Source organism: Solenopsis invicta, chromosome 2 (assembly GCF_016802725.1).
Source record: "Solenopsis invicta isolate M01_SB chromosome 2, UNIL_Sinv_3.0, whole genome shotgun sequence".
Classification (NCBI taxonomy): Eukaryota; Metazoa; Arthropoda; class Insecta; order Hymenoptera; family Formicidae; genus Solenopsis; species Solenopsis invicta.
Genome location: NC_052665.1, coordinates 2342281 through 2369639, shown reverse-complemented (window position 1 = coordinate 2369639; position 27359 = coordinate 2342281). Strand labels below are relative to the sequence as shown.

At 40.3% G+C, this 27359-nt stretch overlaps 1 protein-coding gene across 5 annotated transcripts; it reads right to left on the bottom strand.

The window, feature by feature from the left end:
• Positions 1-1139: 1139 nt before the first annotated feature.
• LOC105196464 (head-specific guanylate cyclase) lies at positions 1140-26376 on the bottom strand. 5 transcript variants are annotated; one of them, XM_011162417.3, is made up of 11 exons: positions 25270-26373; positions 13852-13931; positions 13120-13202; positions 6825-7170; positions 4862-5231; positions 4455-4634; positions 4081-4219; positions 3624-3790; positions 2915-3058; positions 1691-1845; positions 1140-1606 (listed from the first exon to the last, which is right to left on the bottom strand). In XM_011162417.3, the coding sequence occupies exons 1-11, from the start codon at positions 25492-25494 to the stop codon at positions 1411-1413; spliced, it is 2085 nt and encodes a 694-aa protein (XP_011160719.1). In that variant the 5' UTR covers positions 25495-26373; the 3' UTR covers positions 1140-1410. The 5 variants fall into 5 exon arrangements, 3 of the variants coding, with proteins under 3 accessions (XP_011160719.1, XP_011160718.1, XP_025991131.1); XM_011162416.3 differs by having other exon boundaries at positions 25246-26372; XR_003268747.2 differs by having other exon boundaries at positions 1369-1606; positions 2929-3058; positions 25246-26374.
• Positions 26377-27359: the final 983 nt, after the last annotated feature.

The window sequence follows — 27359 nt, the reverse complement described above, 5'->3', positions numbered from 1 at the left end:
AACCACCTTCTAGCTTTCAGTTTTACAATACACCCCGTCTTTCTTTTGTACCCCCCGGTAAAACGATGCGCGCACGGTTACGTTAAAGCGGGAACGGGCCGCGCTTTTCAATAAGCGGACTGCTGCCGCGTCTCGCCGCGAGAACGGCACAATTAGTTATTACCGTGATCCACAAACCGGGGTTATTATCTTAAAAGCCGCTACTTCGTACAACGGCCGGAAGTTTCCTCGGAAAATGTTTCCGCGGAAAGTTGAAATATTAGCGGCTACGTAAATCGCGCCTCGTAAATTTTGTTGCTTTCTTGCACGAAAAATTGCGCATCAGTCATTAATAAGACAACGTAATGCGCTGTGCTGCAAAGATTTTCGCATTATTTCTCGTTAGAGTGACTGGATTCATGCAGTATTGATTTTATTTACCGTCTGAAAGAAAGAAATAAAGTCGCGCAACGTTCGTCCGATCTCAATCTGCAGAAACAAACACAACACGCGCTTTTATGTGCAAAAATAAACTGCGCTATAAAATGCCAATCTGATCCGAGTCTTATCGGAAAATAAATACTTATTTAAGTAAAAAGTGAAACATAATAAATGTAACAGCTGCGCGGAAGAAGAATGTGAAATCTGTTTTGTGAGGGAACAGCTTGAAAATAGTTTCCATAATACAGGAAGTATTGATGGTTTGTTATTGATTTCAGCCAGATGCGCATATAGGTAAGGCAGAACTGTTTTATAAAATCTTTTGATAAATTAGTATTCTTTCCTCTTTACGTATGATTACGTTAGGCATAAAAATGATAATTAATTTCGTAATTTGGATATACATATGTACCCATACAGCACAGCGTAGAAGAAGCATTGCAAAATATTGCTGCAATGTTTCAGCAACATTTTGCGATTGGTAAAATGTCCGCTTCAGAAAAATTGATATGTAATGTTGCAGCAACGTTAATGCAATATTATACAACGTTGCTGCAACATTACGTATCAATTTTTTTGAAACGAACATTTTGCAGTTGCTGTAATATTGCTGAAGCAATATTTTGCTATTCCGTACGGCACGGATAGTTGATAAGTCAGAGAATTCGGATGGACACTGTTTTCGGATGGGACAGGGTTCTTTAAATGACACACAAGCGTAGAGTCCATAGAGTTTTACTTGCTTCTTATATTTAATAGGTATATAACGATTACAATCTAAGACTCTGCGTATAAATAGTATCCGCACAGGATCTCTTTCAATGTGTTCGTACACAATTAGCGCCATGCTTTTAATGTACCTTTAGTGCCAGCTTTGAGAGTCCATATACATCGATCTGATAGTATCGGGTGTGCCATCGCTATTATCGACGGTAACATCGTTAAAGTAACACACTGATCAACGGTAAACGTCCCCGTATCGGAAGGTATCTACATATTGCTACTGATTCCGAATTCCGTAATTGCAGCCTGAATATGCACATCGAGAGGCTCGCTCGCGTTGACACCGCTATGCTGATACCCGTTCAGAAAGTAACACGTGCCCGATACATCGGCTGGCATTCCCTTGGGTAGATTGTCCTTGGTCCGCGGTTCCAATATGAATCCCGATTTTTGTGTTAAGCATCTGTAAATACATTCATAACAGTGGTGAACGATGCGCATACGCGTACGTACATGCGAGATGAAATTATCTTGTCGAAAGACGTACAGGTACGTAGTTGGACTGACGTTGACGCGAAGTGGCTCGCTCGTGGATTCAAATCTATTCGCCAACGTGACGTTGTGTCCGAAGAGACAGTATCTTGGCATCTTCTTGCCCACGACGCCCGCCAACACCATCCCGGTGTGAATGCCAATGCGCATCTGATAAGACAGTAAAGCGGGACAATTTAGTGAGTCGATAACAGCTCTGTACGCTGCATATTGGCGAATATAAGAAAAAGAAGTTTGACAAGTCGCAAGAAAATATCAATGAAAAAAAGAAATGTGCAACTTGCTTTAAATGTTAATGCAACCGTGGATGGGCCGTGTTTTCTCGCATTTTCAAACCGTCCGCTTGTTGCCGTAGTTAAGAAATATACTTTAAATGGGAAAAGTTTTAATAGCATTCAAGGCGAGAATAATAAACAACAGACTGTCTGCTTGAATGGATATGTAATAATCAGAAATATCTCTCAATTGAAAAACTTTGGAAGAAATATAGTGTCCCCTTCTGAGAAAGGGAGATTTGAGAGTTGAAAGTTGAGAGATTGTACTGATTATTATTTTCAAGTATAAAAGAAAAAAAAGAGACATACAATTAAAAATTATGTTTAGAAGAAAAATTGGCGAAGGTATTTTAAAAAATATATTATAATAGTGTAATGTTTCTAACATTGCCAGAAATACCATTTAGACGCGTGAAATAATATATTTCACAAAAATTTTGAATTGTTTATTTTACATATACTACGTATTAAAACATGAAACATACAATGCCATATAGTAGACTGGAAAACATTTTTTATGTTTAAGTAAATGTATTTATTTTAACATTATTTCCTTGTGTGTGTGTGTGTGTGTGTGAGTGTGCGATTAAAACAATTTTTTTTAAGTTTAAAAAATTGATTATTTTATATTAGCTAATATTTATTTAAATCAAGAAAATAATGTTATAAAATAAATATATTTACTTGAACATAAATAACTCTTTTTTTTAATATACTTAATATAACGCTGTTGTGTCACTAACGATACTCTTATCATGATATGTTTTTGTTGCTCAATGTAATAGAAATAGAAACGCCGATTGTAATATATCAAATTGCATGAAATTATTGCAATAGCAAATGTAATGTTTGCTATGCTATTACTATTGATATTGTGCTGAAAGAAAATTGCATTGCATGTAATCACGATCTTATCTACAGTCGTGCAATCATCGATGTAATACCTTTATTGGCTTGCCTTCGTGAGTCAGGTGATGAGAGCACGTTTGTATCATCTTTAGGCCCATCCAAGCAATTTGTTGTGCATGTGTATTGGTATTTCGATGAAGGCCGCATGCAACGCAGTAGGCATCGCCGATTGTCTCTACCTGTATTCATAGAGGAGATGAAAAGTAGAATCGATGCATTCCATTCATACTCGCATATAATAGCTTTTATAGAACACGTTTGATATAATTAAATTTTCTCGATAAATTAAACTGATTCTTGCAAAACAATACGTTTTTCTATTCTATTGGCATTATATTATTCACTATTGTTGAAAAACAAATAGGCCGATGATGATAAGAAGTCATTCCTGTGAGTTAAATCCAGTTCCTTTGGTATCTCACAGATGGCAGCATCGTACATTTTAGCGACGCGAGACAGAAATAACGAAACGATCGGTACTCGTGAAATAATGATTGATAAAATAAAAGTACATATTGTTAAAAATTGCTCTTTTACGTGATAAATTAATAGTTATTTTTCCAATGTATCGAGAAGCATTTAAATACGACTTATTTTTCGATTCTTATCAATTAAAAGCTTAAAAAATGAAGAAGATGAATAGCTTCACTTGATTAATTAAATTAACAAATTAACAATTATATTAAATCGATATCACAATCAATATGATCCTTGTGAAAGTATAAATCCTAACTTATAGCATACCTTATACACATCCAACTGACCACAGTAAAGGTCAAATTGCTCGTATAGATTTTGAAGCATATTGATGACCATCATCGGCGTTGCTGTAGCGCAGATGGATGTAAATCCCACTATGTCGCTAAACAACATCGTAACGTCCGGATACGTTTTCGCCTCGATTGTCTCTCCTAAATAATTTAAATGCTATGATTAATCGAATTCTCAAGTATAACAGTATAGTTAAGCTGTCATTGAAATCATTTACACGTGACTAATTTTTTCGGTAATTTAGTTATTTAGTTAATATATATAATTATGTTAATTTTCACAATTTATTTCTTATATTAATTCTTTTAATTTTCATATTTTATTACACTACATTTCATTTGGAGAGCAAAGAGAGAATCTTGAGCGAGAAATAAAAATATTGCTGTATCTTATTGTATAGTATAATCGAATATAGATTATTGTAATTTACCCAGCCATAGTCGTTTCGCAATATCCGGCGGAAATATAAGATGTAGAAGGCTGACATTCTTTTCTCTTTCCGCATCGACCGCCAAGTTAGCTTCTTCTATAGAACTTTTCAATTTATCCATACGTCTTCTTAAGCCATCCTGAAAGAAGATTACTCCATTGTACTTTGCGAGGATGTCAGGATACGATAGTACTGAACATCGATCTGTTGTTTTAATTATATTAAATGCAATGAATCGTCGAAAGTATGTTATTCTACCGCAATGAAACAATAACAACCGTTAATGACACAAACTACAAGCGAATTAAGTTTATACGTTAAATAACGAGTGCTCGATCTGGGTGGCCACATAAAATCGGCCGTGAATTACTCACCTGTGCCCTAGCTTGCTCGCCAACGAGTATAACGTCCCTTGTAGCGTCGTGAAGAGGGATATCAGAAATGAAGAGTCCTCGACCCGTTAAGCCCTCCAAACCGTTCAAGAATGGCGAGCTCACGAATAAAATCGAGTCTGATTCCGGACAGTGTACCATTTGACCTTTCATTTCCAGGCCCTGCGTAACACGAGGCGTAGGTATCTCTTTATAAATTTATCTTACCACGCACACGTGTTCAAACAGTATTATTAATGAAAGCCGCAGTGGCAATAGTTGTAAAATCGAATGTTTGCCTCGCCCAGGCTACTCTTATTTACATTATTTTATTTTTGCTCTACGTAGCATTTCGAGTTCGCGAGTAAGTTAATCATCCTGCATTAGCAATCATGTTATGTGAAGCATACCTCCGCAGGATATTTATCGACGTCGTGCGGCCTCTGAAGGGTCAGGATAAACGGAGTATTCGCGCGCTTTAGGATCTCGTGAAAGGTCAGAGTGACGCCGTGGGGTCGTGTGAAGACGAAATATGTCGATATCTCCCTGCCGAGCCGGTTCAAATGATGCCCGAAAATTTTCATGAAACCGACGCCGAGCTGAACGAGCTCCAGCTGACGATCGACGACGAAGTGCCACGGGAACGCCTTGCAAAAGCTCGCTACCCCCATACGAAGATCCGTTGCTTCGGTGGAGAGTGGACGGAAAGTGGATGACACCACGTCGCAGTTGTCGTCTACGCCAGGCTGTTCGCTGTAACGCTCTGGAGTAATCCGGTATCTGCAATATTCAAGGAAGACGTGGTTGCAGTCGGCTGCCGTCCTTTCTCTGCCACGCAGAAGAAATATTCAATAAGGCAGCACGTCGCTCGCGCGCTTTTACCGAATACCTCAAGAAGCAATATGCGCGTTCGAAACGTCATTTCCGCGATAATCGCGGAGCATATCGCGTATAAAAATTGGGATTGAATTTATTCTCAAGTTCTGCACCTGCGTATACTGCCAGTATACGATAGGACGGTCAACATTTCTTACGATGATATGAAACAACAAGAGGCAATTACTGCCGCGCTCTTGATGCCGCGTGTCACGCTGATAAATGTAACCGGCCTGCATGGAACGTTTAATTAAACTCGGAAACGTAAGCGATGTGCGGTGACAATGTTTTGCACGTCATTTACATGTTCGCGCGTCGATCTCATCCTTTCAGAATTAACGTGAGACTCGATAGTACCGCACCTATAATCAAATATTTGCCACTGACGAGAATCAATATTTGTTCAAACGAAAGGTTTGTACTCTCACGTGCTCTGCCTTTGCCTATCTGCACGAATTACATTCTACTCACGTGACATTATTTCGGTACACGCGATTCGGTGGGCAAACATTAAATACGTCATGCAAAAGCATACGGACGATATAATAACATTCGATAAAATAAATCCGTACTTCCTTTCTTCGTTTTTTTTCTCTCTGCCCACACCACCATTTTGGGTATGTGACCGCGCTGTGAACGGGGACATCGCGTGATCGAAACGAAATGGAAACTCTAGAACTCGTGAACACGTAAATTATTTGCGTAAATAATGAATGACATACAAATAAATGCGTATAAATTATTTGCGTAAGGAATAATATTTGCGAGTGTTGCAAAGAGTCATTCGATACGTGAAGCTCATTTGGAGTTCGTGTCACGGCGTATTCATCGCCCGCTGGTCGGCGACAACCCTGAAATTTTATATGTCCATCTCCGCAATCACCATTTATATTTTACCATTTATTTCACCGTTTATACAGAGATTTAATCACGAGTGAATTGAAAAATTTTGTCGAATATTGAAAAGGCCATAATCGCGTTGCGCAGTTTTGATGTTGTGCCACCGATTTTCGCCGTATTTCTCCAAATTGTATTTTCCAGCGCTCGTATCGTTTTGATTTTATATTTTTCGTTTCTCTTTCTCTCTGTCTCTTTTTCTTTCTCGTTCTCTTTTTTATCGCTTTAGGTACCAGTAGTAGTCGTCAAATCAGAATTGTGTCGCTTTAAAGTGAGGTAACGCGAACCTCTGTATTCGTTGCTGCGGAAAGCTCGCTCGCGCGTGACGTTTGATAACAATTTTTGTATTCTTCACTAAACGCAAAGATGGCCTAGAAAATTTCCTTTGCCTTTACGCTTCGATAGCGATTCCTTATGCCTACCGCTTTCAAAATCGGGCTGGAAAAAAACGGAAATTAAAATCTGTGCGGATGAGATCGGCTGAGAACTGGCGGCATCAAAACCTCGACAAAAGCGGAGCGACGTGGAACGAAAAAAGAAAGAGCCCGAGCTTGTCGATCGCGATAAAACGGGATAAGGGACGCGACAAAAAAGATTTACCTAAAAAATTTTGTATTGTAGGGATCCGGCAGTATGTATACATCGGCTTTGTCGTTATAGAACTGCCTGGCTATGCCCTTCAGACTGCCCACCAGTAGATAAGCGATAGAAGGATGGTCGGTGGTGAAGTGTAGTTCCAGCGCTTCCGGTGTGGCGATACACACAAACTCCGCCTCGGTATCCGATCCCGACTGATGCTGGACAACGTCGTTTACGCCGTCGAGTGTGGTCAGGAAAGCGGTCAGATCGTTCCCAAGACAACGAAAGGCCCGCTCTAAGAGACCCACGCAAGCCCATGCGATCAGCTCCTGCCCGAGATGATCGAAAAACGCGTTCACGTCGACGTCTGCAAAAGTTCCGCAAACATGAGTTCGCCTTGAGGGAATTTCATCGAATCACTCAGGAACCGTTTATTTCTCTCTTTGCGATACATTCAGAGAACAGAGTTTTGTAAACAATAAGTATTTGTATCATCCCAACATCGCATCATCTTAAAGTATATAACGCAAAGTTCTCCGACAAGAATAAGTTTATTGCAAATATTTTATTTAAAAAAATGATTTATATTTAACTTGGGGCAGGGCGCAGCAACGACTGTCTTCTTGGAATTTTTTTCTTTTTTTGTGCGGAATTACGGAGGGTTTATCCCCACTAAACTTTTATTGAAAATATCTATGAATGCTTAACGCGATGTCGAATACTAAATTCGGCGCATTTGAGAATTACGAGCGAATCTCATGGGATCGATAATGCGCGCCGCTGTTTCAGCCTCTGTTAAGCCTGGCATGTTCGGGTCTCTTGCAAATCCGGAAATAGATGCGGTGAGCAAGGGCTGCTTTAACGATCCCATATTATTTCACATCAAATGTCGTTACGAAAGCACGATAATTATAATGGCGGTCGTACGATATCGTTCAATACAATATACTCCCGGCTAATTATTTGGATTATATCGCACGGCGTCCCCCATGGATGTTCCACCACATCATGCGGATTCGCTGAATCGAAGTGTGTCATATTCATGGATATTTTTTTCAATCGACGAGCTTTTGGCGAATAAACGCCGACCTAATAATATTCTCAAAGCTTTACGGTAATTGCGTGCGTCGTTAGCCCGATAAATACGATAAATCACACGATGAAATATCGCAAATGTTTGCCCGCGATCCACGAGATAGGATAATACGGTGTCCACGGGAAATGGAAATGTTATCTGTGATTTATGTGTATATTTATATTCTGCGATTAACCCGGAAGCGCGGGACAAAGAAATTTTCGGTTAGAACTTTCTGGGTCACGGCGATACGGGAACGAAATAAGCGACGGTTTGTCTGCGTGGTCGTGCCCGTATGTACATACATGAATGCGTCGAATGCTTTCTTTCATATTTTTCGTGATACGATAAACTCTGCGATGGTAAACGATTTTACTGTTCGATATCGCGAGACGTCGAACGATGAGGCGTACCGTATAGCGTGCCGTATAGAGACTCTTCGTAAGTCAATCTTGCAAATGGCCTAATGTCCTGTATATCTTTGGTGACAGCGCGGGATCTTGGAGTTTCTCTCGAGATTGCATTACGTTGGTACGAGAAGTATCCGTGCTACGGTAACCACAGCAACAACCACTTCCTGTCGTGTATACGAAATGCGAAGTGATCGCGCTGCACTAGGATGAAAGGGGGTTCTGGGTCACGAGGGTGGAAGTAATGTGTGGCTTATGCTGACGATTTGTCTCGCCGCGAGGTCCTCATGAGCAAAAATACATGTTTTCCGCCCTCTTGATAAACGGCTGTGCGTATTTGTCAGCGGGCGATAAGCGCGCGGTTCGTACGCGCGTCGTCGCTCCCATTGGCACATCGTCGTTGCTAATAGACTGGAGTCACGAGAGAATTTAATGGTCCGCTGATTTTCTAGTGGGCGCAAATATTGCGATGTAAATAGAGGAAATTGTTAATTCATTAGCGCAATCTCGTTTATTAATCTCATGCCGTATTAAATACTTCCAAAGCTATTCTTGTTTATGCTCATATGTGCAATGTACTGAATCGCATTAATTGCATTAAAATACGCGGCCTGCGCCGCGCGCTTTTATCAGTGAACTTCGATATTCAAGGGCCGGACGTAACGCGGAGAGAGGGGGGGGGAAGAGATTCCAGCGGGACGGCAATTTCTTTATGGTGCACGCCTTTACGGTGTAACGCCTAGGGGAGAAAAAAAAGAGAGAGACCGCAGGGCAATTTTGTTTGAACTTGAAAGTACGGCGCTACGCTAGCTACCCTTGTCCTTTTTTTTTCAGGATTACGTACGCTTGGATACGGAGATCACTTCGACCGCGAGAATACGTATATATGCTGCTACCGTCGTCAAAGGAGCGTCTTGACGCAGGAGATAAGTTGGCGATATATTTAACGGGAAACTACCACGGCGCGTTACATGTTTTATGGCGGGTAAACAGGCGTTTCACATAATCGCTCACGGTGCGCTCTCGCAGAGTGGTGCAGCATTCTCTAACGCGGTTACGTAACATCGCGCGCGCGCGCGTCGAGGGTTTTATTGCGTTAGAGCTCTGTATTCCTAAGTTACGAGCGCTAAATTCCGTCCGCGATGCGTTTCATTTCACATACCCAGGCTATTAGTCACAAAGGGCGCATTTGCTCCGACGACGACGCGGCGTTGTCTTCGGCAAACGGACGCGGCTCTGTGAGGCCCCCATTCATAAGTTCCGATGAGGAAGTCAGATCCAAATACATTGCATGCGCATATCGATTGTCTGTGATGATTAATGGGACGTTTCTCAAGCGTGCTCCACTGTAACTACAGTACTCGACGGCCGAACGTAAATTGGGTTAATATGCGCTCGAAGATGAAGGATCGTGGAAAACCATCTGACAACAACGTCGCTGTCAAACAGCATTACCCTTAAGCTCCCTTAGATAATCGAGATCTACGACCGCCCATTAATGAATTTATTAAGTGTTATGGCGCCCATAGTGTTGACCCTTTTGCATGCGATAAATTATTAAACGATCGAAATTTCTCAAACGTTAATTTCGAGTAAAAACCGGCGCTCCTATATGTATTTTGCAAATGAGGGCGGCATACATTTTTAGCATAGCGCAAGTAGATGAAAAATTAATTCATTAATGCATGATATTAAAAGTAGAAAACGACTATGCGTTTAGCGAGCGCATATAGTATTCAGAGACGATATTAACCTTTCAAGCTTCCATACGCTTTTATATTTTTCGCATACTCCACTCTCTTTTTATCTTTGATACATTTGCATCGAGATAAAAGGACTCTATGTACGTAAAATCTTTACGGAGCCACTTGAAGAGTCTGTTATTCCATTGGTTATGATTGCCAGCAACAGACGAGTATTCCAAGTGACAGCTGTAACAACTTTCTGAAGAGACTTTAACAACCTTACTTCTTCTCAAAAGAGTACGGCTTGCTTGTTTCAATTAGCATAGAAATATACCGGTTCCGCGTATGCGTGCGCTACGTGCTCGCCGTCGCCGTCGCCGTCGTCGTCGTCATCGTCGACGTCGTTTCAACATTCTAAATTGATTGCAAATAAACTCGACGTATAGTTTGCAAAGTTTCCAAAGACACCGTACACCATATGATACTTGCGCGTGGATATTATACAAAATTAATTATCGCTAATAAGCATGTTTGTAATTTATTAGGAGTGCAGAAGGATACACTGACGAGGGAATTAACGAAGATTAACGTTATGAAGATTTTCAATTATAATCTATGTGTACTGCGAACTTTATTAGCAAAATAAAAGCGTAAACTGTAGAGTGTTAGATCGTAAAATCTTTAGTACAGCTTGTGAAGATGAGGCGGATAATAGAAGAAAATTCAATCGCGGAATAGAAATGTGAGAGCCGTACAATTGTATTGTAATACAATGTACATACAATAACACTGAGGAACCTAATGCTGTTATTGTTCGAAGTTGGGACTAAAACTCATATAACGAGCTTTTACGACATGGAAATCGAGAGGCGAGTTTCAAGGCGGAATAATTTTTCGTTTCTCCTTTGCCGCGGCTTTTCTATATACAATCGATGAAATATTCAACTGCACCTCGCGCGTCTCTCGTTCCACTTCTTCTCGGTATAAAGACTCGGTAGTCTCGGGTGAGTTTGCCAGCCCACGGGTGGTCCACTTGTAATATAAGATTATTTTTACAGTACTATGGAGGAGACGAGACAAATTCGGTGGAAACTGACGTATTTTTCGAATCTTGACGGGCAAGGAGAAAGCGTTTCGTTTCGCTGTCGCGTGTATAAGGTTGAATCAATAAGACGCGCTGCTTGCGTGCATAAGATAGGGCCCGCCGTGTAACGGCGGATCGGTATGGTATCGCAGGCACGATTTTCCAAGACCGGGCTCATCTAGTTCATTAATCTTTCGGAGTACGTATTACCTATCCGGAGGTTCCTTCGTTAACGCCAGGAAATCCTCCACATATAGCAATCTATTTGTGTAGAGACTATCTGCCTTGCGACAGCGTCCTCGTTAAAATCGTATCGAATCATGTGATTGAAATATCGATAAAGGTATTTCACCGCCTAATAGTTTGTAATCTCTGATAGCAAATATCGGAATCCTGATACGCGAGTTCATGAAGCCATTTTGCTCTCAAGCAAAAACTCTTTTCCATTAAACTTTTTCATTTCAAACGAATAAAAAAGGAGAGTGTCGTGAAATTTTTCTTCGATATTGCATAGCGCATCATTTGTGCGAGCAATCATAATTTAGACGCTTGTCTCTTGATTATTTTTATTTTGATGTTTGCACATTTAATGTTTGCACATTTCAAAAAGAGACTGGTGTTACTTTTCAAAGAGGCAATATTAGCGCTAGTTTCCTTTATATAAAAATTTCTCGCCTCTGAATTACAAGCTGAAATCAAAAATGCATGTAACGGACAGAGTTAAAGCGCAGGACAAAATTAAAATATTATTATACGATGCCAGATTGCGCGTCGCTATGCAGTTGCTAGGGAAAGTAGAACGCGTAACCAAGGATCCAGGACGGACACATTTAGTAAAGCTGGAATAATTTGAATGTGAAGAAGGACGAGACTCTGCCTCGCCCCCGGGCTTTATTTGTAACGACAGCAACGCTCACGGTCCTCATATTTTAACTTGCATTGCAAGCGCGTATGAAAAATTACAACATTTCTTTTTTATTATTTCAAACGCTTTGCATTGAATTTTTGCATTGAATTTCGTTCGTAGGTAACTTTATTAATTCTTGTGACGCCGAATTTGCTCTTTCTCTATTGAAGGAAATCCGTTAATTCTTTCGACAGGAATAAAAGCGCGTGGGTTGAGAAAAAAAAAGACACTTTATCAATTGCTTAATTGATGGATCGCATTGTTACCATCTTGGTTACTGGATATTTCATTTGAGACGTCGTAAATATCGATTCAGTTTTTCGCGCCAGTTTTTCTGTATTCATTCAATTAAAAACTCGGTCAACCCTATATTAACGGATCTCGCGTTATCAGCCGCGCGTATTAAAACCAAAGCTGATAATAGTGCTTAAGATATAATTGCGAAAAAATGCAAGAAGATAGCATGAAATCGCATAGGTAACGCTTGGCGCTGGCAGAAAGTAATTGCAAATTAGCTTTCACTTGTTTGAACGGTACGATTAAAAAACGGTTAATACATTGCATGGAACTATTCTAAATAAAATTTCATAGAATTTTACAATTTTTCTCTTTTAACAGTCCTTTCAATCATGTAAAATAATCATTCAGCACTTTTGACTTATCATAAATTAAATTTCTGAAAATCTTATTTGCTTATAACTAAATGTTAAGTAAAACATTTTGCAGTAGTACAAGAAACTATTTGCGTTTCATGCAACTCTTGTCGAGATTTTTACAAATATGTTAAATATAATCATTCTAATATTCTGGCAATTTTCTTGATCAAACAACGTATTGACGTGATAAATTTTCATAATTTAGTTGTGATAGATTTAGGGTAATCTCCTTATATTCAAAGCCGGATCTAAACTAAGTAAGCGAGCGCGAACAAACACGAATGGACAAACTGCTTTAATGAGTGCGAATGATGCCCTACGGCAGCAAGTCGTTTGTTATTGTAAAACCACTCGTTATGTTACGAAGTAACTAATAAATAATAGTTTACCGTAATGAAAATTTATTCAACATCATGCTGTTAGACTTTCTGTTTATATAATGAATTTGTATAACATCTATTTTTATTACTATTAAATTGTAAAAATTATATTATCTTACCACAATCGTAATTTAACGTCTCGTAAATATCTTCCAGTAAATTATAATTTTCCTCCTCTTCAACGTTACTTAAAAGTTTTTCTCTGAAAAATAAAAAAAATATTTATTATTATTAAAAGTCATATATGTTTAATTAAAGTGTGAACCTGCAAGAATATTATTTTGCAATAATTGGTAACAAAAATTTGATTTATATGTATTTCATAAATGTAGAATTTTTATTAAAAAATTTAATTAGTATTTTATTAAATAAAAACGTTTTGAAACGCATATCAGTATACCTACACACATTTTTGTTTAATTAAATTTAAACTAATCTAATTTAATTAATTAAAATATACGCGATGCAACTTTCTTTATATTGATTTTTGTACTACAAACTTTTACTACATTAAATTAAATTATTTTATAGTTGCTACGTAGCAAACTTTCTTATTTACTTAACATGTCTTCAATAGTCTTATATTAAATATAATCTCTAAAAAGACGTTATTAAAAAGCGTTATTTTTTATTTGTACAGTTGAAAATGTAACATAGACGCATAGAAGCATAGCTAAGTTTATTAGTACATACTAAAAGTTTTTGAATTTATTAAATTAAATGACTAACAACAAAGAAGTTAATTTACAATTGTTTTGTAACAATGTTCCGTTCAATTTCTTTTTCCACACAAAATAATATGTATCTGCATAACATGTATAACAGAAAACATTTTTGGTGAATAAACTTACAAAGACGATGTTGTCGACGTTGGAAGAGGTACTTCATGTTTATTTAACAGAGCTTCTAGCGCCACAGCCACCACTTCGTTCTACAACAGAAATTAGGATTTCAAAAATAATTTTGAAAGAACAGAGCTAATTGTTGCATATATTATTTCTCATTGCGTAGCCGTTTTATTTTCAACATATTCAATTAAATTTAACAAAAATTAATAAAATATTTGAAATAATTGACGTATTTATTACGTAAATTGTTAATAAACGAACGTAATAACGTTCTACGAATTGTGAAAATAATACATACAATTTTATTTAAAGAGGTAACAGCGATAAAAGCTAATATTAAGCTCTCTCATCTGTCAAAAATTAATCAGAAAGCTACATGTAACATATAACATTTGAAAATATTTAACACGTGAGATACGCTGCAAAAAATTTATTTGTACACATACATAATTTAGCGCTGTCAGTACTAGCTTCCAACTTTTATCGAAAAACGTTGTCGGCGGAGGCTGCATGTGAGATTTTAAAAAACGGATTTGAAAGATTGATACTCACGTGCACGCAGTGTTCATGTATCAACGTAACTGAACTAAATTAACAACGAGTCCCGATGTGCACGAGTGCGTGTGATTCGGCAATCGTAGTGTAGCAATAATCCGATAGTTATGCGGTGCCTAGATTTTCGCCGTAAATTACGACCTGCATTTTACAACGAGAATTATGGCACCATTTGGAACGCTCGTATGGGCAATTCTTCTCAAGAGAATAGCGCTTGGGGCACTCATATGGGACATTACTTCAGCCACGTGACCTTCATTGCATAACGTTGTTAGGGGCAAAATTATTCTCCAACTTAGCTCTCTTGCACCGGATTCGCACTAAGTTACGATTAATATCACGTTAAATGGCAATTAATTGTGGCTCTAACTATATATGTATCTATCACGCCTGGGAACTGTGCAAAATAAGAGAATCATGAGGCCAACTTCTACGACTGTTTTAACAAAGTTATGTTCAATATTGAATATCGAAAGCTCCATAATGCCTGATATTTTATTATATAGCATAATGCGTAAGATATTGCACATGAAACATTTTTTGAATTATAAACGTTTCGTTAATGAAATTATAATTAAATGCACTTCCATTTCGAGCTGACGTAACAAAATTTATTCAGAAAATATCGCACACTCATAGCAGTGAAGATTGGGAAATTGGTGAAAATTTTTGTCGAGAACACTGAGAGAAATTCAGGTATAAGCATACTTCTCTGTATAAATGGTACTAGCTTGGAAACTTGATGTGAACAGAAAAGGAAAGGAAGGTCTCTTTGATTTGGATATTCCATTTCAACGGAATTCATTCGATACATAACAATTTGTCAAAATGATATCCGACAAATGACATTATCCACTAACATTGACAGATGATATCCATTTGTATTGACATATCGCAAGAGAAATGGCAACTAGAGTAATCAATATAAAACTTGTACATCGTAAAATCAATTTTACTCAACAATTTTGTCAGGAGGTACACCGACCTATTTAATCATTCTCAAAGCAAAATTTATTAAAATATGCGCAACAGTATGAAACGTTCCAATTAGACGGGAGACGACATTATTAATGCAAATTACTTATAGCCCAAGATTATCATAACATCAAAAGTTTTAATATAATCTATTAAAGCATATAATTAGTTAAATCCTGAATGTTAGTTGAACGAGACATGAATTATGTAGGTACCTGCGTTCATTAATAATTGATTATAGTCTATGTTGGGAATTAGATCGGGGATGATCCTACGGAAAATCAGGATATAACGAGCTAATCTCTTCTTTGCGTATTAACATTTTTCCTCGTGTGCGTGCGCCATGGGAATCATAATAATGCGAATTAAATGTGCTGGCTCACAAAGAACGGGAGATTAGGATAATTATGTTTTAGATGCTATGTTAACATACAGTGAACTACGTGCTGCGCCTCCGTCGATTCCAGGCGCATTGTTTCCAGCTGCGTTAAATTCACCGCATCTTAATTTTCAACTCGTCTGAGGATAATATAATACAAACGAAACTGCTATAATGAAATTATGTACACAAAAAGGAGGAAAATGGGAAAAGCGGTTTAATTAGTATCTCGCGAATATAAATAGCTAAATTACTTTCTAACTTTCCAGAGACAGTTGCGCTGTTAATCGAAAAATATAAAATTTGATGGGTTATTACCCCGTGAGATTAATATATCAAGAGACAAAGCGAAAGAATATATAATGGACATTTTAATTCGATTATAAATCGATTGACCTATTTATACGGGAGCATGCTGAGGAGCAGAAGTAAGATAGCAAAAATGTTTCTTCGCCTAAATGCATTTACGGAAACTGTAAAAGCGAATAGATTTTTTTACTTAGGACGAAAGAGAAAAATACGATAGAAATTTGGCAATGCAAAATGTTGTTCAACCAACGCCTCGATACACGCATTCCGATTGGCGCCAAAATCGATAAGAGGTCGTTCTAGAATGGCAGAGGAAGGTCATTCAAACTACTTGTGGGAGGACAATCATGACGAAATGACGTGTCAGTTTATGCAGTCGTAAAAAGTATTACGTGGGTTTTATTTTTAAAAAGTGCATGAGTCGACAAATCATTTTTGGCATTCTCTATTACAGACTCGCTTTGTGTTAATTACTTTTACTATCGCAGCAACTGGAGAGTGATTGGCATTTTATTTATCTATTTTCTCACGTGAAACAAATTTTTTTTTTTTTTTTTTTTTATTGCGATATTTTACACTTTGTCACAACGTAATCGCGAACATTGTCTCGCAGAGAGAAAAGAAGTTAAAAAATAGCTTTCCTGACATCACTGAATAATTATCTTATAATTGCGTAAAGTGCTTAGGTGAGAGAATTACCGATATCATTGCGGGGTGTCGTCAGCTAATATTTTTATAGCATGGAAAGTCGGCCACCCATTATTCCATGCCGGCTTCGAGAAATCAAAGTAAGTGCACCGAGCGCGAGAGGTACTTAAGTGACTTAATACGTGGAGAGATTCCTTTTTATTTTTGCATTTCAAGTACTTCGCAACGCGATGGCTGGCTGCAACGAGATTCGCGCGCGACGTCTGTCCCGCCAGCGCGCGCTAGCGACGGCCAATATTTTTACTTTATCGGGCACTTTCGCACGCTGAGAATATTCATAAAGCTTCGTCGCCTAAAAGAGAAAGAAAATAAATGATGGAAAGCAAATTACTGGCGCAGCAACGACGGTGCGATACGTAAAAGTGGGCATGTAACCGCGCGCGCTCAACACTACAATAAAACACAACACAAAACTCGCGTTTGAATTAATGTGCAATTTATTTCTCATAAATGTTTGGCTAATGTTCTCGCCGCCGGGAAGCGTTATGAATCGCGATATTCATCGTTTCGTGAAGGTATAAAGTTACGTTTTATGCACTTGTTCACTTTTGACAAGGCGATATAAATTACGATGTCACACACAGATGTTTCGTCGCAATCTGCACAATACGCACGCAAGTTTCGCAATTCTCCCTCTTTTTGTGAAACTTCCGTACGCTTCTCGAGCTGAAAATTCTTTCTCGCGTTCAGAAATTCTACGCGACTTTAAGTGACTCGGTGCGAAATTCACATTGAACCGCGGAGATTCTGATGCAAACATACACGGCTTTCGTCACGATGCGTATCGACGCAATTCCGCAAGTAGGAAACTTGATTTCCGTCAATTTAACTAAGTAACGAAGTTTCTGTCGCGTCCATCCAATTCATCGGAGTGAAATGGAACCCCGTGTCGAACCGTCACCATAAAGCTTGTCTCTGCCGACGACGTGTCGTTCGCGGTAACAATGATTAGTCACGAGCGTGTTCCCTGAAATACAACCGATGCAAATGCAACGGGCTTTTTTGCAATTTCCATTTGTACCTACGTATTTACGCGACGGGATTGCGCGGATTAAAAGTAGAGTATGCCAACCGGGCGGAACAATCCGCCATATTGTGTCCCGCTGTAATCTGCGAAACGTTAAACCATGTAATAGGTACGAGCCGTCTGTTGAATAGCATAGTTTAATTACTTTTGGCGGCGTACTGGTTGTTCGTGCCACTGCAGATTGCTCGAATAACCCAGTTGTACCCTTCCGTTAGTAAGGCTCATTTGTGTATTACAGAAATAATTACGATCTTTATGTTACATCTTAATATTCGCCGATGATGACAACAACCCAATTGTTTCAAGAAACATTGACGTAATCATATCTTGTTAAGGCTATAATATTCTCCTTACTTTTCTGTTTGTTCTTTAAATAAACATTGTCGCAGAATATACTTTGTTATATTTGTTATATCATTAAACATTCCTCTTTACAAAAGATAGTCTTTTGTTGCGAGAAACTCCCGGTTTCTCATAAAGCACTCGGAGTGCTTGCACAAAGCGCAAAAGGACGTACGTTACGAGAAAATAGAAAATGTTAAGAAAAAGGATTAATCTCGGGCACGTCCCTGACGTAAAACGTAACTAGCGTTTTCTTTAATGAAGAGCCGACAGCTCGGTAGAAACGAGTGTGCCACGTGGTTAACTAAGATACACTGAATGCTTTTCCGTTTTTGCGCGGAAACAACCGCGTAGTCTTACAAAGCTCGCGTTTCTAATCTCGACCGACGCGATATTTTTAGCAGTCGTTTTCATTTAGACAGGTCTCGAACGTATATCGACGTTGAATCGACACATTCGAAAGATGATACCGCGAACGACGCAGAGTGTCACATTTGCGTAATGATGAACGAAATTTCATTTCCCGTAATGCGCCAAACTGCCGAGGCGAAGCTCCTATCGCGTCAAAGGAACATATCTCTTGATGCAGCGGCAGTAAACAAAATTTCAGATTCTTTATTATTCTTTACGAGGTACCGCATCGTTTACTCTCGCAAGAGAAGCGACGCCAAATTCTTGCCGAGCATTATTTCGCTGGCTTGTCTGTCGCATCTGACTTTTGGCCAACTTTGGGAGATGTTACAAGATTACTCTGTATTTCTCTGTTGCTTCTTGGCGCGTGTTCCCTTCACGTCAAGCGGAATATCATATGCAACTCTCTAGAGTCATGAAATTGTAATATCCGACTATTTCCATATTTGTGTGCCGCATCGGGTTGAAGCAGATGCAATTTATATAGTGAACTTGTGAGTTTAATGAAACAGTCTCTAATGCAAGAATAATCACGAAAGATAAACATAAAAGATATCAGGTTATAAAGAAGCTGTGTTGTAATAATGAATAGCGGCCTTTGAATGGAGCGTTTTCCGTGCAAACGGAGAAATCCTTTCCTTTTGAAATCTCCAAGTAACCATTTGTACGTGTTAACATTGTTTTATGTACGTACGGTGTAATCTATATTATTAATGTATCAACATTAAATTTTCCAACAACTATTTCCATGAAACGTTAACAAGTAGAACTGCTGTTAAAATTCTATAAAAATAATGCGAAATACTGTCCGCCCATTGGGATTTTCAGCACGAGGTACACATTTGCAACGTCGATTTGATAAAAGTTGAATCTCTCCCTCGCGTAACGTCAGTATTTATGTTCCGATAAAGGTAAACACGAATCCAGCATATAAATTATCTCAAATTTATCCGGCGTACAATAATGTCTACGTTCGCACTTTTCAGTGAGGGGGAAATACAAACATATTTATTTCAGATAAGCGTTTCAACGGAGAGACGGAGCTGGAAAAAGGCGGAGAGAGATTCAGTTAAGCCTTGGTTCCAGCTTAAGAGAGATGTTTATGAGAGTAAAAGGATCTTAAATTTATTACGCGAGTATCTTTCTGTAATATTATTTTCAAGGCACCACCGGAAATTTTATTTGACCTCACGTTTTCGCTTATATCTACTATCTTGAAACTATTTAAAAAAGAGAGAGAGAGAGAGAGAGAGAGAGAGAGAGAGAGAGAGAGACGAAAGAGAGTATCTGCGACTATTTATCGATCTGGCATATTTCTCGCCGTAATGGCCCCGAAAGCATCCATGCGGCTAGTCCCTGGAAGAACTGCGCTTCTCACAATCATTCGTTCGCGCACGAGGAGCGTCCTCACATGCAGGAGCGAGGGATCATCTATCACCGAGCGGCCCGTCGTAAAAACGCACGGACGGTAACACGCGTGTTATGCAAATCTATCAAATCGATCGCGGTATTTCCATAACACCGCGATAGCGTGGCAGACGGTGGCGTGGTATACGACGGAACTGCATTTACGACCCTTACGATTACCCGACGATGTTGGAAGTGCCGTTAGAAGCGACGGATGTATCGATCGCCCCTGAAGAGAGCGTATTTTGCATTGCAACGAACGCGATTAAGTTCTGGTAAGCTGCAAACCTGCAGATGGGAAACGTCGTCATCGTTGTCGTGAATTATTAGATTTATTTCGCGAAGGGCGAACCGCGAAAGAAATTGCGTTACACAAAATGTATATTAATGCCCCACATCTCCGGGGGTATCAGACAATAATTTTCTCATATAATCATCGAACCGTATTATACTCCGTAATTAATAATAATACCCGTGCTTCGGCGCGCGATGATTGCCGTGATATACTTGCGCCGCGTTATCCCGAGTAATCTGCCCGAGATCGAAGCTTAAGCCACTGATTGAAAAATTGTACGTTAATCTCCATTTAAGTAATACCCGATAATTCCCCGGCTAATGCTTCAAGCTTGCACGTGTAATTAAAATTTTCCAGCGCTTTATCTCTCTTCCTCGTGCATGCTAAATTTCAGCTTGATGCAATATGCGACAGGTAGTACACGCCCATGTGGACTTTCGGCTGTGCTTAAAGTTTCCAAAGTGCCGTGATATAGTGCGTAGGTAGGTTATCGTAGTAACTGCATTTATGGTTCCGTGAATTTATACGCAATATTTGCGCCGGTCGTCGGATGCGCGTGTAGCGGCTACTCGCGGGGGAGGGGGGAGGGGGGAGAGGGATGGACGGCGGTAGAGCTTGGAATATTAATGTCACGCATTGACTATAGCGCGATATGATTCGATGTAGAGAAATATTGTGTTAAAAATGTCGCCGCACACATTCGGCATCCATGTGAAATTTAATAAAACGCGCGGGACACATCAAATCCGAATATATCTATTTCGCTCGTCATTTCCCTGGATACGACGTTTATTAAATCGTAATTAATGTCCGTATCGTCAATATTACGTTATTATTTTAGTAAATTTCCCGCGTGAGGTAAAACGTCGTTCAATCCACACCGGGGGTATCAACTCCCGATCTCTCGATTAACGCAAGCCGCATGATATATCATAGTGCCGCTAACACCGAACTGACGATCGAGGTACACCATTATTGGGTCAGGCACGATAAGTAAGTTACGTGCTACTGAAGTTTCTCGCGGACTGCGAACGGGCGTTTCTCACGACACAGCCCGGGCGTTTAAGAAGCCGCCATTAGAAATGGCTCGTTTAATACCGCCGCTCTCCGGGATTAGGCGGGATAATCTACTTAATGTTCGTTTACGAGAATGTCTTTTAGACGTACAAAGGCATCTCTCGGCATTCCAACGTAAAAATTTCAATGCCCCGGCGAGTGAGAAATAGCGAGTTGTGCAGCGTGCTTCTGTACGAGGGCGGTACTACGTCTTCTCTCCCTTCGTCGACTTTGTGCATGGAACGGCATCTAATTTTCCTTCGTCTTCTACGCCGTTGAAGAGAGAAGAAAAAATAGTAATTAGCGGAGCTCGATGGACGAAAGACAACTGCGGAAACAATACCTTGGTACCCCGCTCGTTAGATTAATTGCATTTGGAATTTGCAATCCGCCTTTTCCACCGCCACGCTACGTTGCGCGCAGGTATTGTGCTCGTAAAATCCAATTCCGATTTTACAGCACCTTTTCCCTCTATACACACGCACACATACAGAGATGTAGCCATCCGATATACCTACTTTTTTACGCTCCGTGTTAATTCTCGTATCGATATAATGGTTCGTATGTAGGATATATATATATATATATATATATATATATATATATATATAGATTTTTTATTTTTTAATGCTCGCGTCATGCCAAGAGTTGGTGAGGGGGCATCATAAAATATCGGTTCTTCGATGAAGAAAAGCGCGATGATGACATCCATTATGCCAGAAATATCTTGGGGCGTCCTTGGAAAGATCTCTCTTTTCATTTCGAAAGATTAAAACGGAAGGTGGATAGAAAGACGTTCATCGCGCACTGCTAGACTACGTTTTGCTGGACTAATAGAACCTGACCCCAGCTCCAGATCTACAGCGCTCACCAGCTTTGAGTGGGTGTCTTCCACGGCGCCATCAGCGATTCGTAATGTTCGCCCTTCGTGGTCATTTATTCATCCGTTTTAGCAAACTGTTTGCCATATCAGCCACTGTTTGACGAACGAAGGAATATTCGACTGTGTGTACACGTTGCAAAGCAATCTCGTGTTCTCCACCCTCCCAGACTAATTGCTCTTGACCCTTTCAGCGCGAAGCTGTGCGCCGAATACTCGTTTCTGCGTCATCTCGGACTACGTGGCACGTTGATTTTTTGAAAAAAAGAAATTTGAGGAACAAACAATATCAAGGACTGACAATTGTTACAGTTCGAGCAATCACGAAGATTATCAGGTTATCACGAAGCAACAAACTTTTATAATTTTTATGCGTATACGTGCACGTCTGACCGCGTCCGTGTTACAAAATTTCAACAGCCTCATTTAGATCCGAATTCTGTACGGTTTATTGATTTTCGTGACACCACTAGAATCGCACAATCGCTACCGTTGAAATTGAAACTCCGCCCGTAAACTGCATTATAGCGAATTGGCAATCACATTCTCAAATTGCGGTTATAATTTTCGAACAGTCATACTTAATGCGCACTATTACGTCAAACACAGAGAGAAGAAATTTAACGGAATGTCTAAAATTTCTCCAGAGCAGACATGAAGACGCAACTCCGTTCGCTTGCATTGAAGACGAAAGTTTCTGCTATTGGAAATTTTCCGACTTGTCAATTAGAATTACGATATTAGAGACGTTATATATGTATATACCATCATGAATCAAATGGAACTCGCGCTTCCATAGCCCATTGTCTCGCTTGAACTTTCACAGAAGTTCAATCGATAACGAAACCCCTGATTTGTTCCTTCGAATCTTCGTCTCCGTAATATTTATCCAGAGCGGCGACATTTCCAGAATCCCATTTCATCTCTGCACCCCAAAAGATTTTCTCCAATTATACTTATTATAAGAGATACCAATCGATGAAAGGAAGGTGGACAAAAAGCATTTCTTATGACACATTTATTACATTTATTTTAGCTCTCTCTCTCTCTTTCTCTCTCTCTTGACAGTATCTATTTAAAGTGAATAAAGTAATTAATTATACTTTTGTGTGCTCGATAGAATAGAATTTAGAAAAACAGTGGAAGAAGCAAAGAATTTGTCTTTCGCGAAAGGAAGTCGTTTCTATCGCGTAGAATTGTGATATTCTGTAGTCAACAAGTATCGTTCGGGACACGTTCGATTTCACCCGCTAATATGAATTTCGCATCATATTCCGCTCTCGTGCCTATTCATTTCCACTTGGCTCGTCGTATATCGAATGCTGATAGTATAGGCTGTCTGTATGGCTCAACGCCTCTTGGATTTGCACACGCCGTTATCATCGTAAGTGCCGCGTTCCCGTCTTCCTTAATCTACCATCAAACGCCATTAACTCTCTGAAATACCAATGACATTTGCCAACTATAGATACGATCATGCGAGGGGAATTGATCCAACGTGATTGGATAGCATTGGAAAACCCGTCGAATTGTGGCAATTCAATAATCAAAAGTGGCCGATATTATCTCGACTGATGATACTTGCACAATTTAACGATTCAACGGGCGTGTACTTTTTGAGAGATTTATTAGAAAATGTAATTTTATCTTTTCGTCAAGAAAATGTGCACGAGCGAATATTGATTTGTTTCGTGTTAAGAAACCATTATTTACTACCGCTGGGGGTGGTTTGAAACCACTGAAGCTGCATCAGTGATAAACATCAATAATGTGTTTCATATCTCTCCTCGAGTTGCATGCTGCGTAATTTATCAAGTAAGTTCCAAAGCTGCGCGGAAAGTATATTGTGAAAAGCATAAAAGAAGTACACATTAGCTGAAGAGACAAGACTTTCGTGCCAAGTTTAATGCAAAAGGCTTTAGCAAGAAGCTCTATACCTTTCGCGAGACAAGGTTTGAAAACATCGGCCGTTCGCGTGAGTCGCTAACGCGGTTTGCTTCCGCGCGGAGGAGGAACTTGGAAACTCCTGCTTTCTCCAACGGCGACGGCAGGAAACTTTTCGTTGGGATTTATTACATATTTCTGACCCAGTTCTCAATGAAAAACTGTCCCGATTCCCATGGTGATTTTCGTAAACGCGCGCGCGCTTATCGTATGGAAAGTTTTGATAGCGGTTTCCGCACAAGAAGTGGAGAATGTTGGGAGTGCAGTGCAGTATTTTAAATAATAATTAGCAAAAAAAACGCGCATCGTTATTAATGCGTATGCCCGTGGCAGGGCAAGGAAAGTAATTTCGCTGGGCTATTAGGCGAGGCGGGATATTAAAGTATTCGTGAAGCGTTGTTGACGCGTATATAATTTATCTCGCGTTCTTAAGAACGCAGCCGGTTAAATTAAGGCAAATGTCGCTTCAATTTATCCGTGCCGACATTTAGGTCGATGTGATAAATATAAATTCGACCAGCCGAAGCGCACAGATACTGCACGTCAAACGACCCCAATTCGGCGCGTCTCGTTTATCACGATCGTTGCCGTCTTTGAAAACGGAACTCGGTCGCACTCCAAATCCGCGGTTATACCGGCTTTAGAGGCGAGAAGGGTAAAGAAGGAAATTCACAAACAGAGAGAGAAGGAGAGAGCCGAGTGTACGTAGACGACAAAGTGGAATAAAACCTCGGGCGAGCTTGAACCAATTGCGTGTCACCGCCTCCTGCACTAATCCGACTTTGAACTTATCGGGAGAAAAGCCGTACAAGACCCAGCTGATCCGGCCGCGCGTTAAAACTATTTCTTACAGTGGACTCCGGGTCTCCACTTTCATCTAAAAGCTCGGGGACGATGCATGCAACATCTATTTGTGAGTTTTGCTACCACGTCAACAAGACATCAACAACACGTTAAAGAGGTGCATGCTGGATAGTGGTAAATCACGCTGCGTTAAGATCAAGTGAAAAAGTGACTGTGTGTGTGTGTGTGTGTGTGTGTGTTTGTGTGTGAACGCGACAAATTGTGTAGCAAAAGCTGAAGGAATAAAATCGTCGTTTATTTAATACCGAAGGGTTAGTCAAGAGGGTCACCGCGGCTCTTAGGTGCTTCAGGTTAAGTGTCTGTGTGTCCTCAAGGTCGTCACCGTCTTCTCCTAAAAGCGACGACGTTATCTGAACCGATGATTGCCCCTGAAGCGACGGCTTGCCTTGCTCGTCCTGCCTGATCCTCGGAATCCTGCGATGGCTGTCCCCTTCCCTGCTGCTATCATCTCTGTGAGTGAGTTTGAAACGTCTACTAGAGAATGGACATGCCATCTTGCAAATTCGTCGCTCTATTGTAGTTCAAGGGATGATCCGCCCGCAGATTATCAACGTGAAACGTGAACACGCGGTGTTAATTAATAGAGGACATGCCGCGCGCGCGTCTCGTATTTATCGGCGATCAGCTGGTGCTGCTGTTGCCCGACGAAGCCTCTGCTGTGTCCGTGTACCCTCTCTCACCGCACTTCCCCAGCGAAATTTGTATGAACGTGAGTGCTCTTTTACGAGACCGTTCGCAACCCTATTGTCATATCGGTGTTCTCTAAGCGGCGCGCGAACACGTGAGACTGATCCGACAATTCCCAATCAACACCACCTTCGTCGTCGCTGTCTTTTCGATCGTCGCCGTGTTGGCGTTGCTGTTACCGATGTCGGTGACGGTGACCGTCGTCGTCGAGGGGCCTATCATCCTCGATCGGCCGTTTTATCGTTTACCGGATGCGTTGTGGAGAAGAGCCTCTCGTCTCACTACCGCTAGCGCACGTTTAACCCCCGGCGTCGTCTACGGCCGCCGTCGGACCGGATGCGATGCACGCAGTTGCATATTGATAATTCGTCTGTTAAAATTCTCTTCTTCGAAATCGCTTTTTTAAATCATCTTTTTCCCTAGGCGTTAGTTCTATCTGGTCTCTCTCTCTGTCTCTCGCTTCTTACTGGTTCCTGCTCGCAACCTCGCTCCCTCGGGACGTCAAAAAGTGCGAACCAGCCGCGCAAGACTGACAACCGTAATTCGCGCGCGGATTCACTCTGTCAGGGACGCGGCGGATCGTCGACGTCTGTACACAGACAGACACACGGGCGGTGTGAACGACGACGTGACGGCTACGTACGTTGCCGTGCCAGAGCGCGTAGCGCCATACTGCTTGCGGATTGACCGAGGCGCAACGAGCAACGCTCCGGAGAGACGGCAGAGAGGAGAGGAGAGGAGTGGAGAGGAGAGGAGAGGTGAGCGACGAGGAAGGCACCCGAGTGAGGGTGAATCTACGGCGTAAGGGGTGTGCGGAGGGTGGAGGCGCCACGATGGAGGGCAGCGAAGACGCCTGCGCGTGTTTTCAGCCTCCCTCTCGAACTACCGCGCTTTCTGTCCTCGCCGCTCGCAGGTCGCAGATGAGGAGAAAAACTGCCTGCTTGCCTGTCTCCCTCTGCCTTGTTTGCCTACCTCACCTGGTTGACCTGCCATACAGCTACCTGCTCTGGCTTTTCTGCACGTTTCTCTGAGATTTTTCAGAAATTTAACCTGTATCTCGTTATTCATTATTAATTTGTGTAATTTAGCCGCAAAAGCGGCGCATGTAGCTGACAGATGAAAATCTCGTACGTAGGGCAACATGTAGAGCACCTCATTTATTCCAGGAATTTATTGAATATCAAACGTATTTGTAATGAAATTAATAGGACATACATTGCGTGGACTGCAAATCTCGAAATTATTAAAATAGGAGAGAAAATAGAAAAGGTAAATTTTGCAATGAATTAATTAAGTTGAAGGAAAATTTGTCGTATAAAAAAAAGTGCAATTGTTATCGCGAACTGTTCTCTGTCATTAGTAGGTGCGTGTATTCTCACAATTTTAAAGCAATATTTAAATTATCGCATTCGCTCTCTCCATTTTAGAACTTTGTAATTCTCATTTCTTCCGTAACCAAGATCGTGATGCCATTATCTTGCATCTCTTGAAACAGTCTGCTAAGTTGATATTACGTATTCATGTCAGGCGTTTACCGTGAAAGTTCCGGTGACATTATCGTAATTATTATAAGTTCACTATAGATAATTATTGTACATCCAGGTAAAATTACAATATTAAAGTGTTTTCTTACAGATCTTCTACAGATCTCATGCACAAGCTTGTTAGGAAC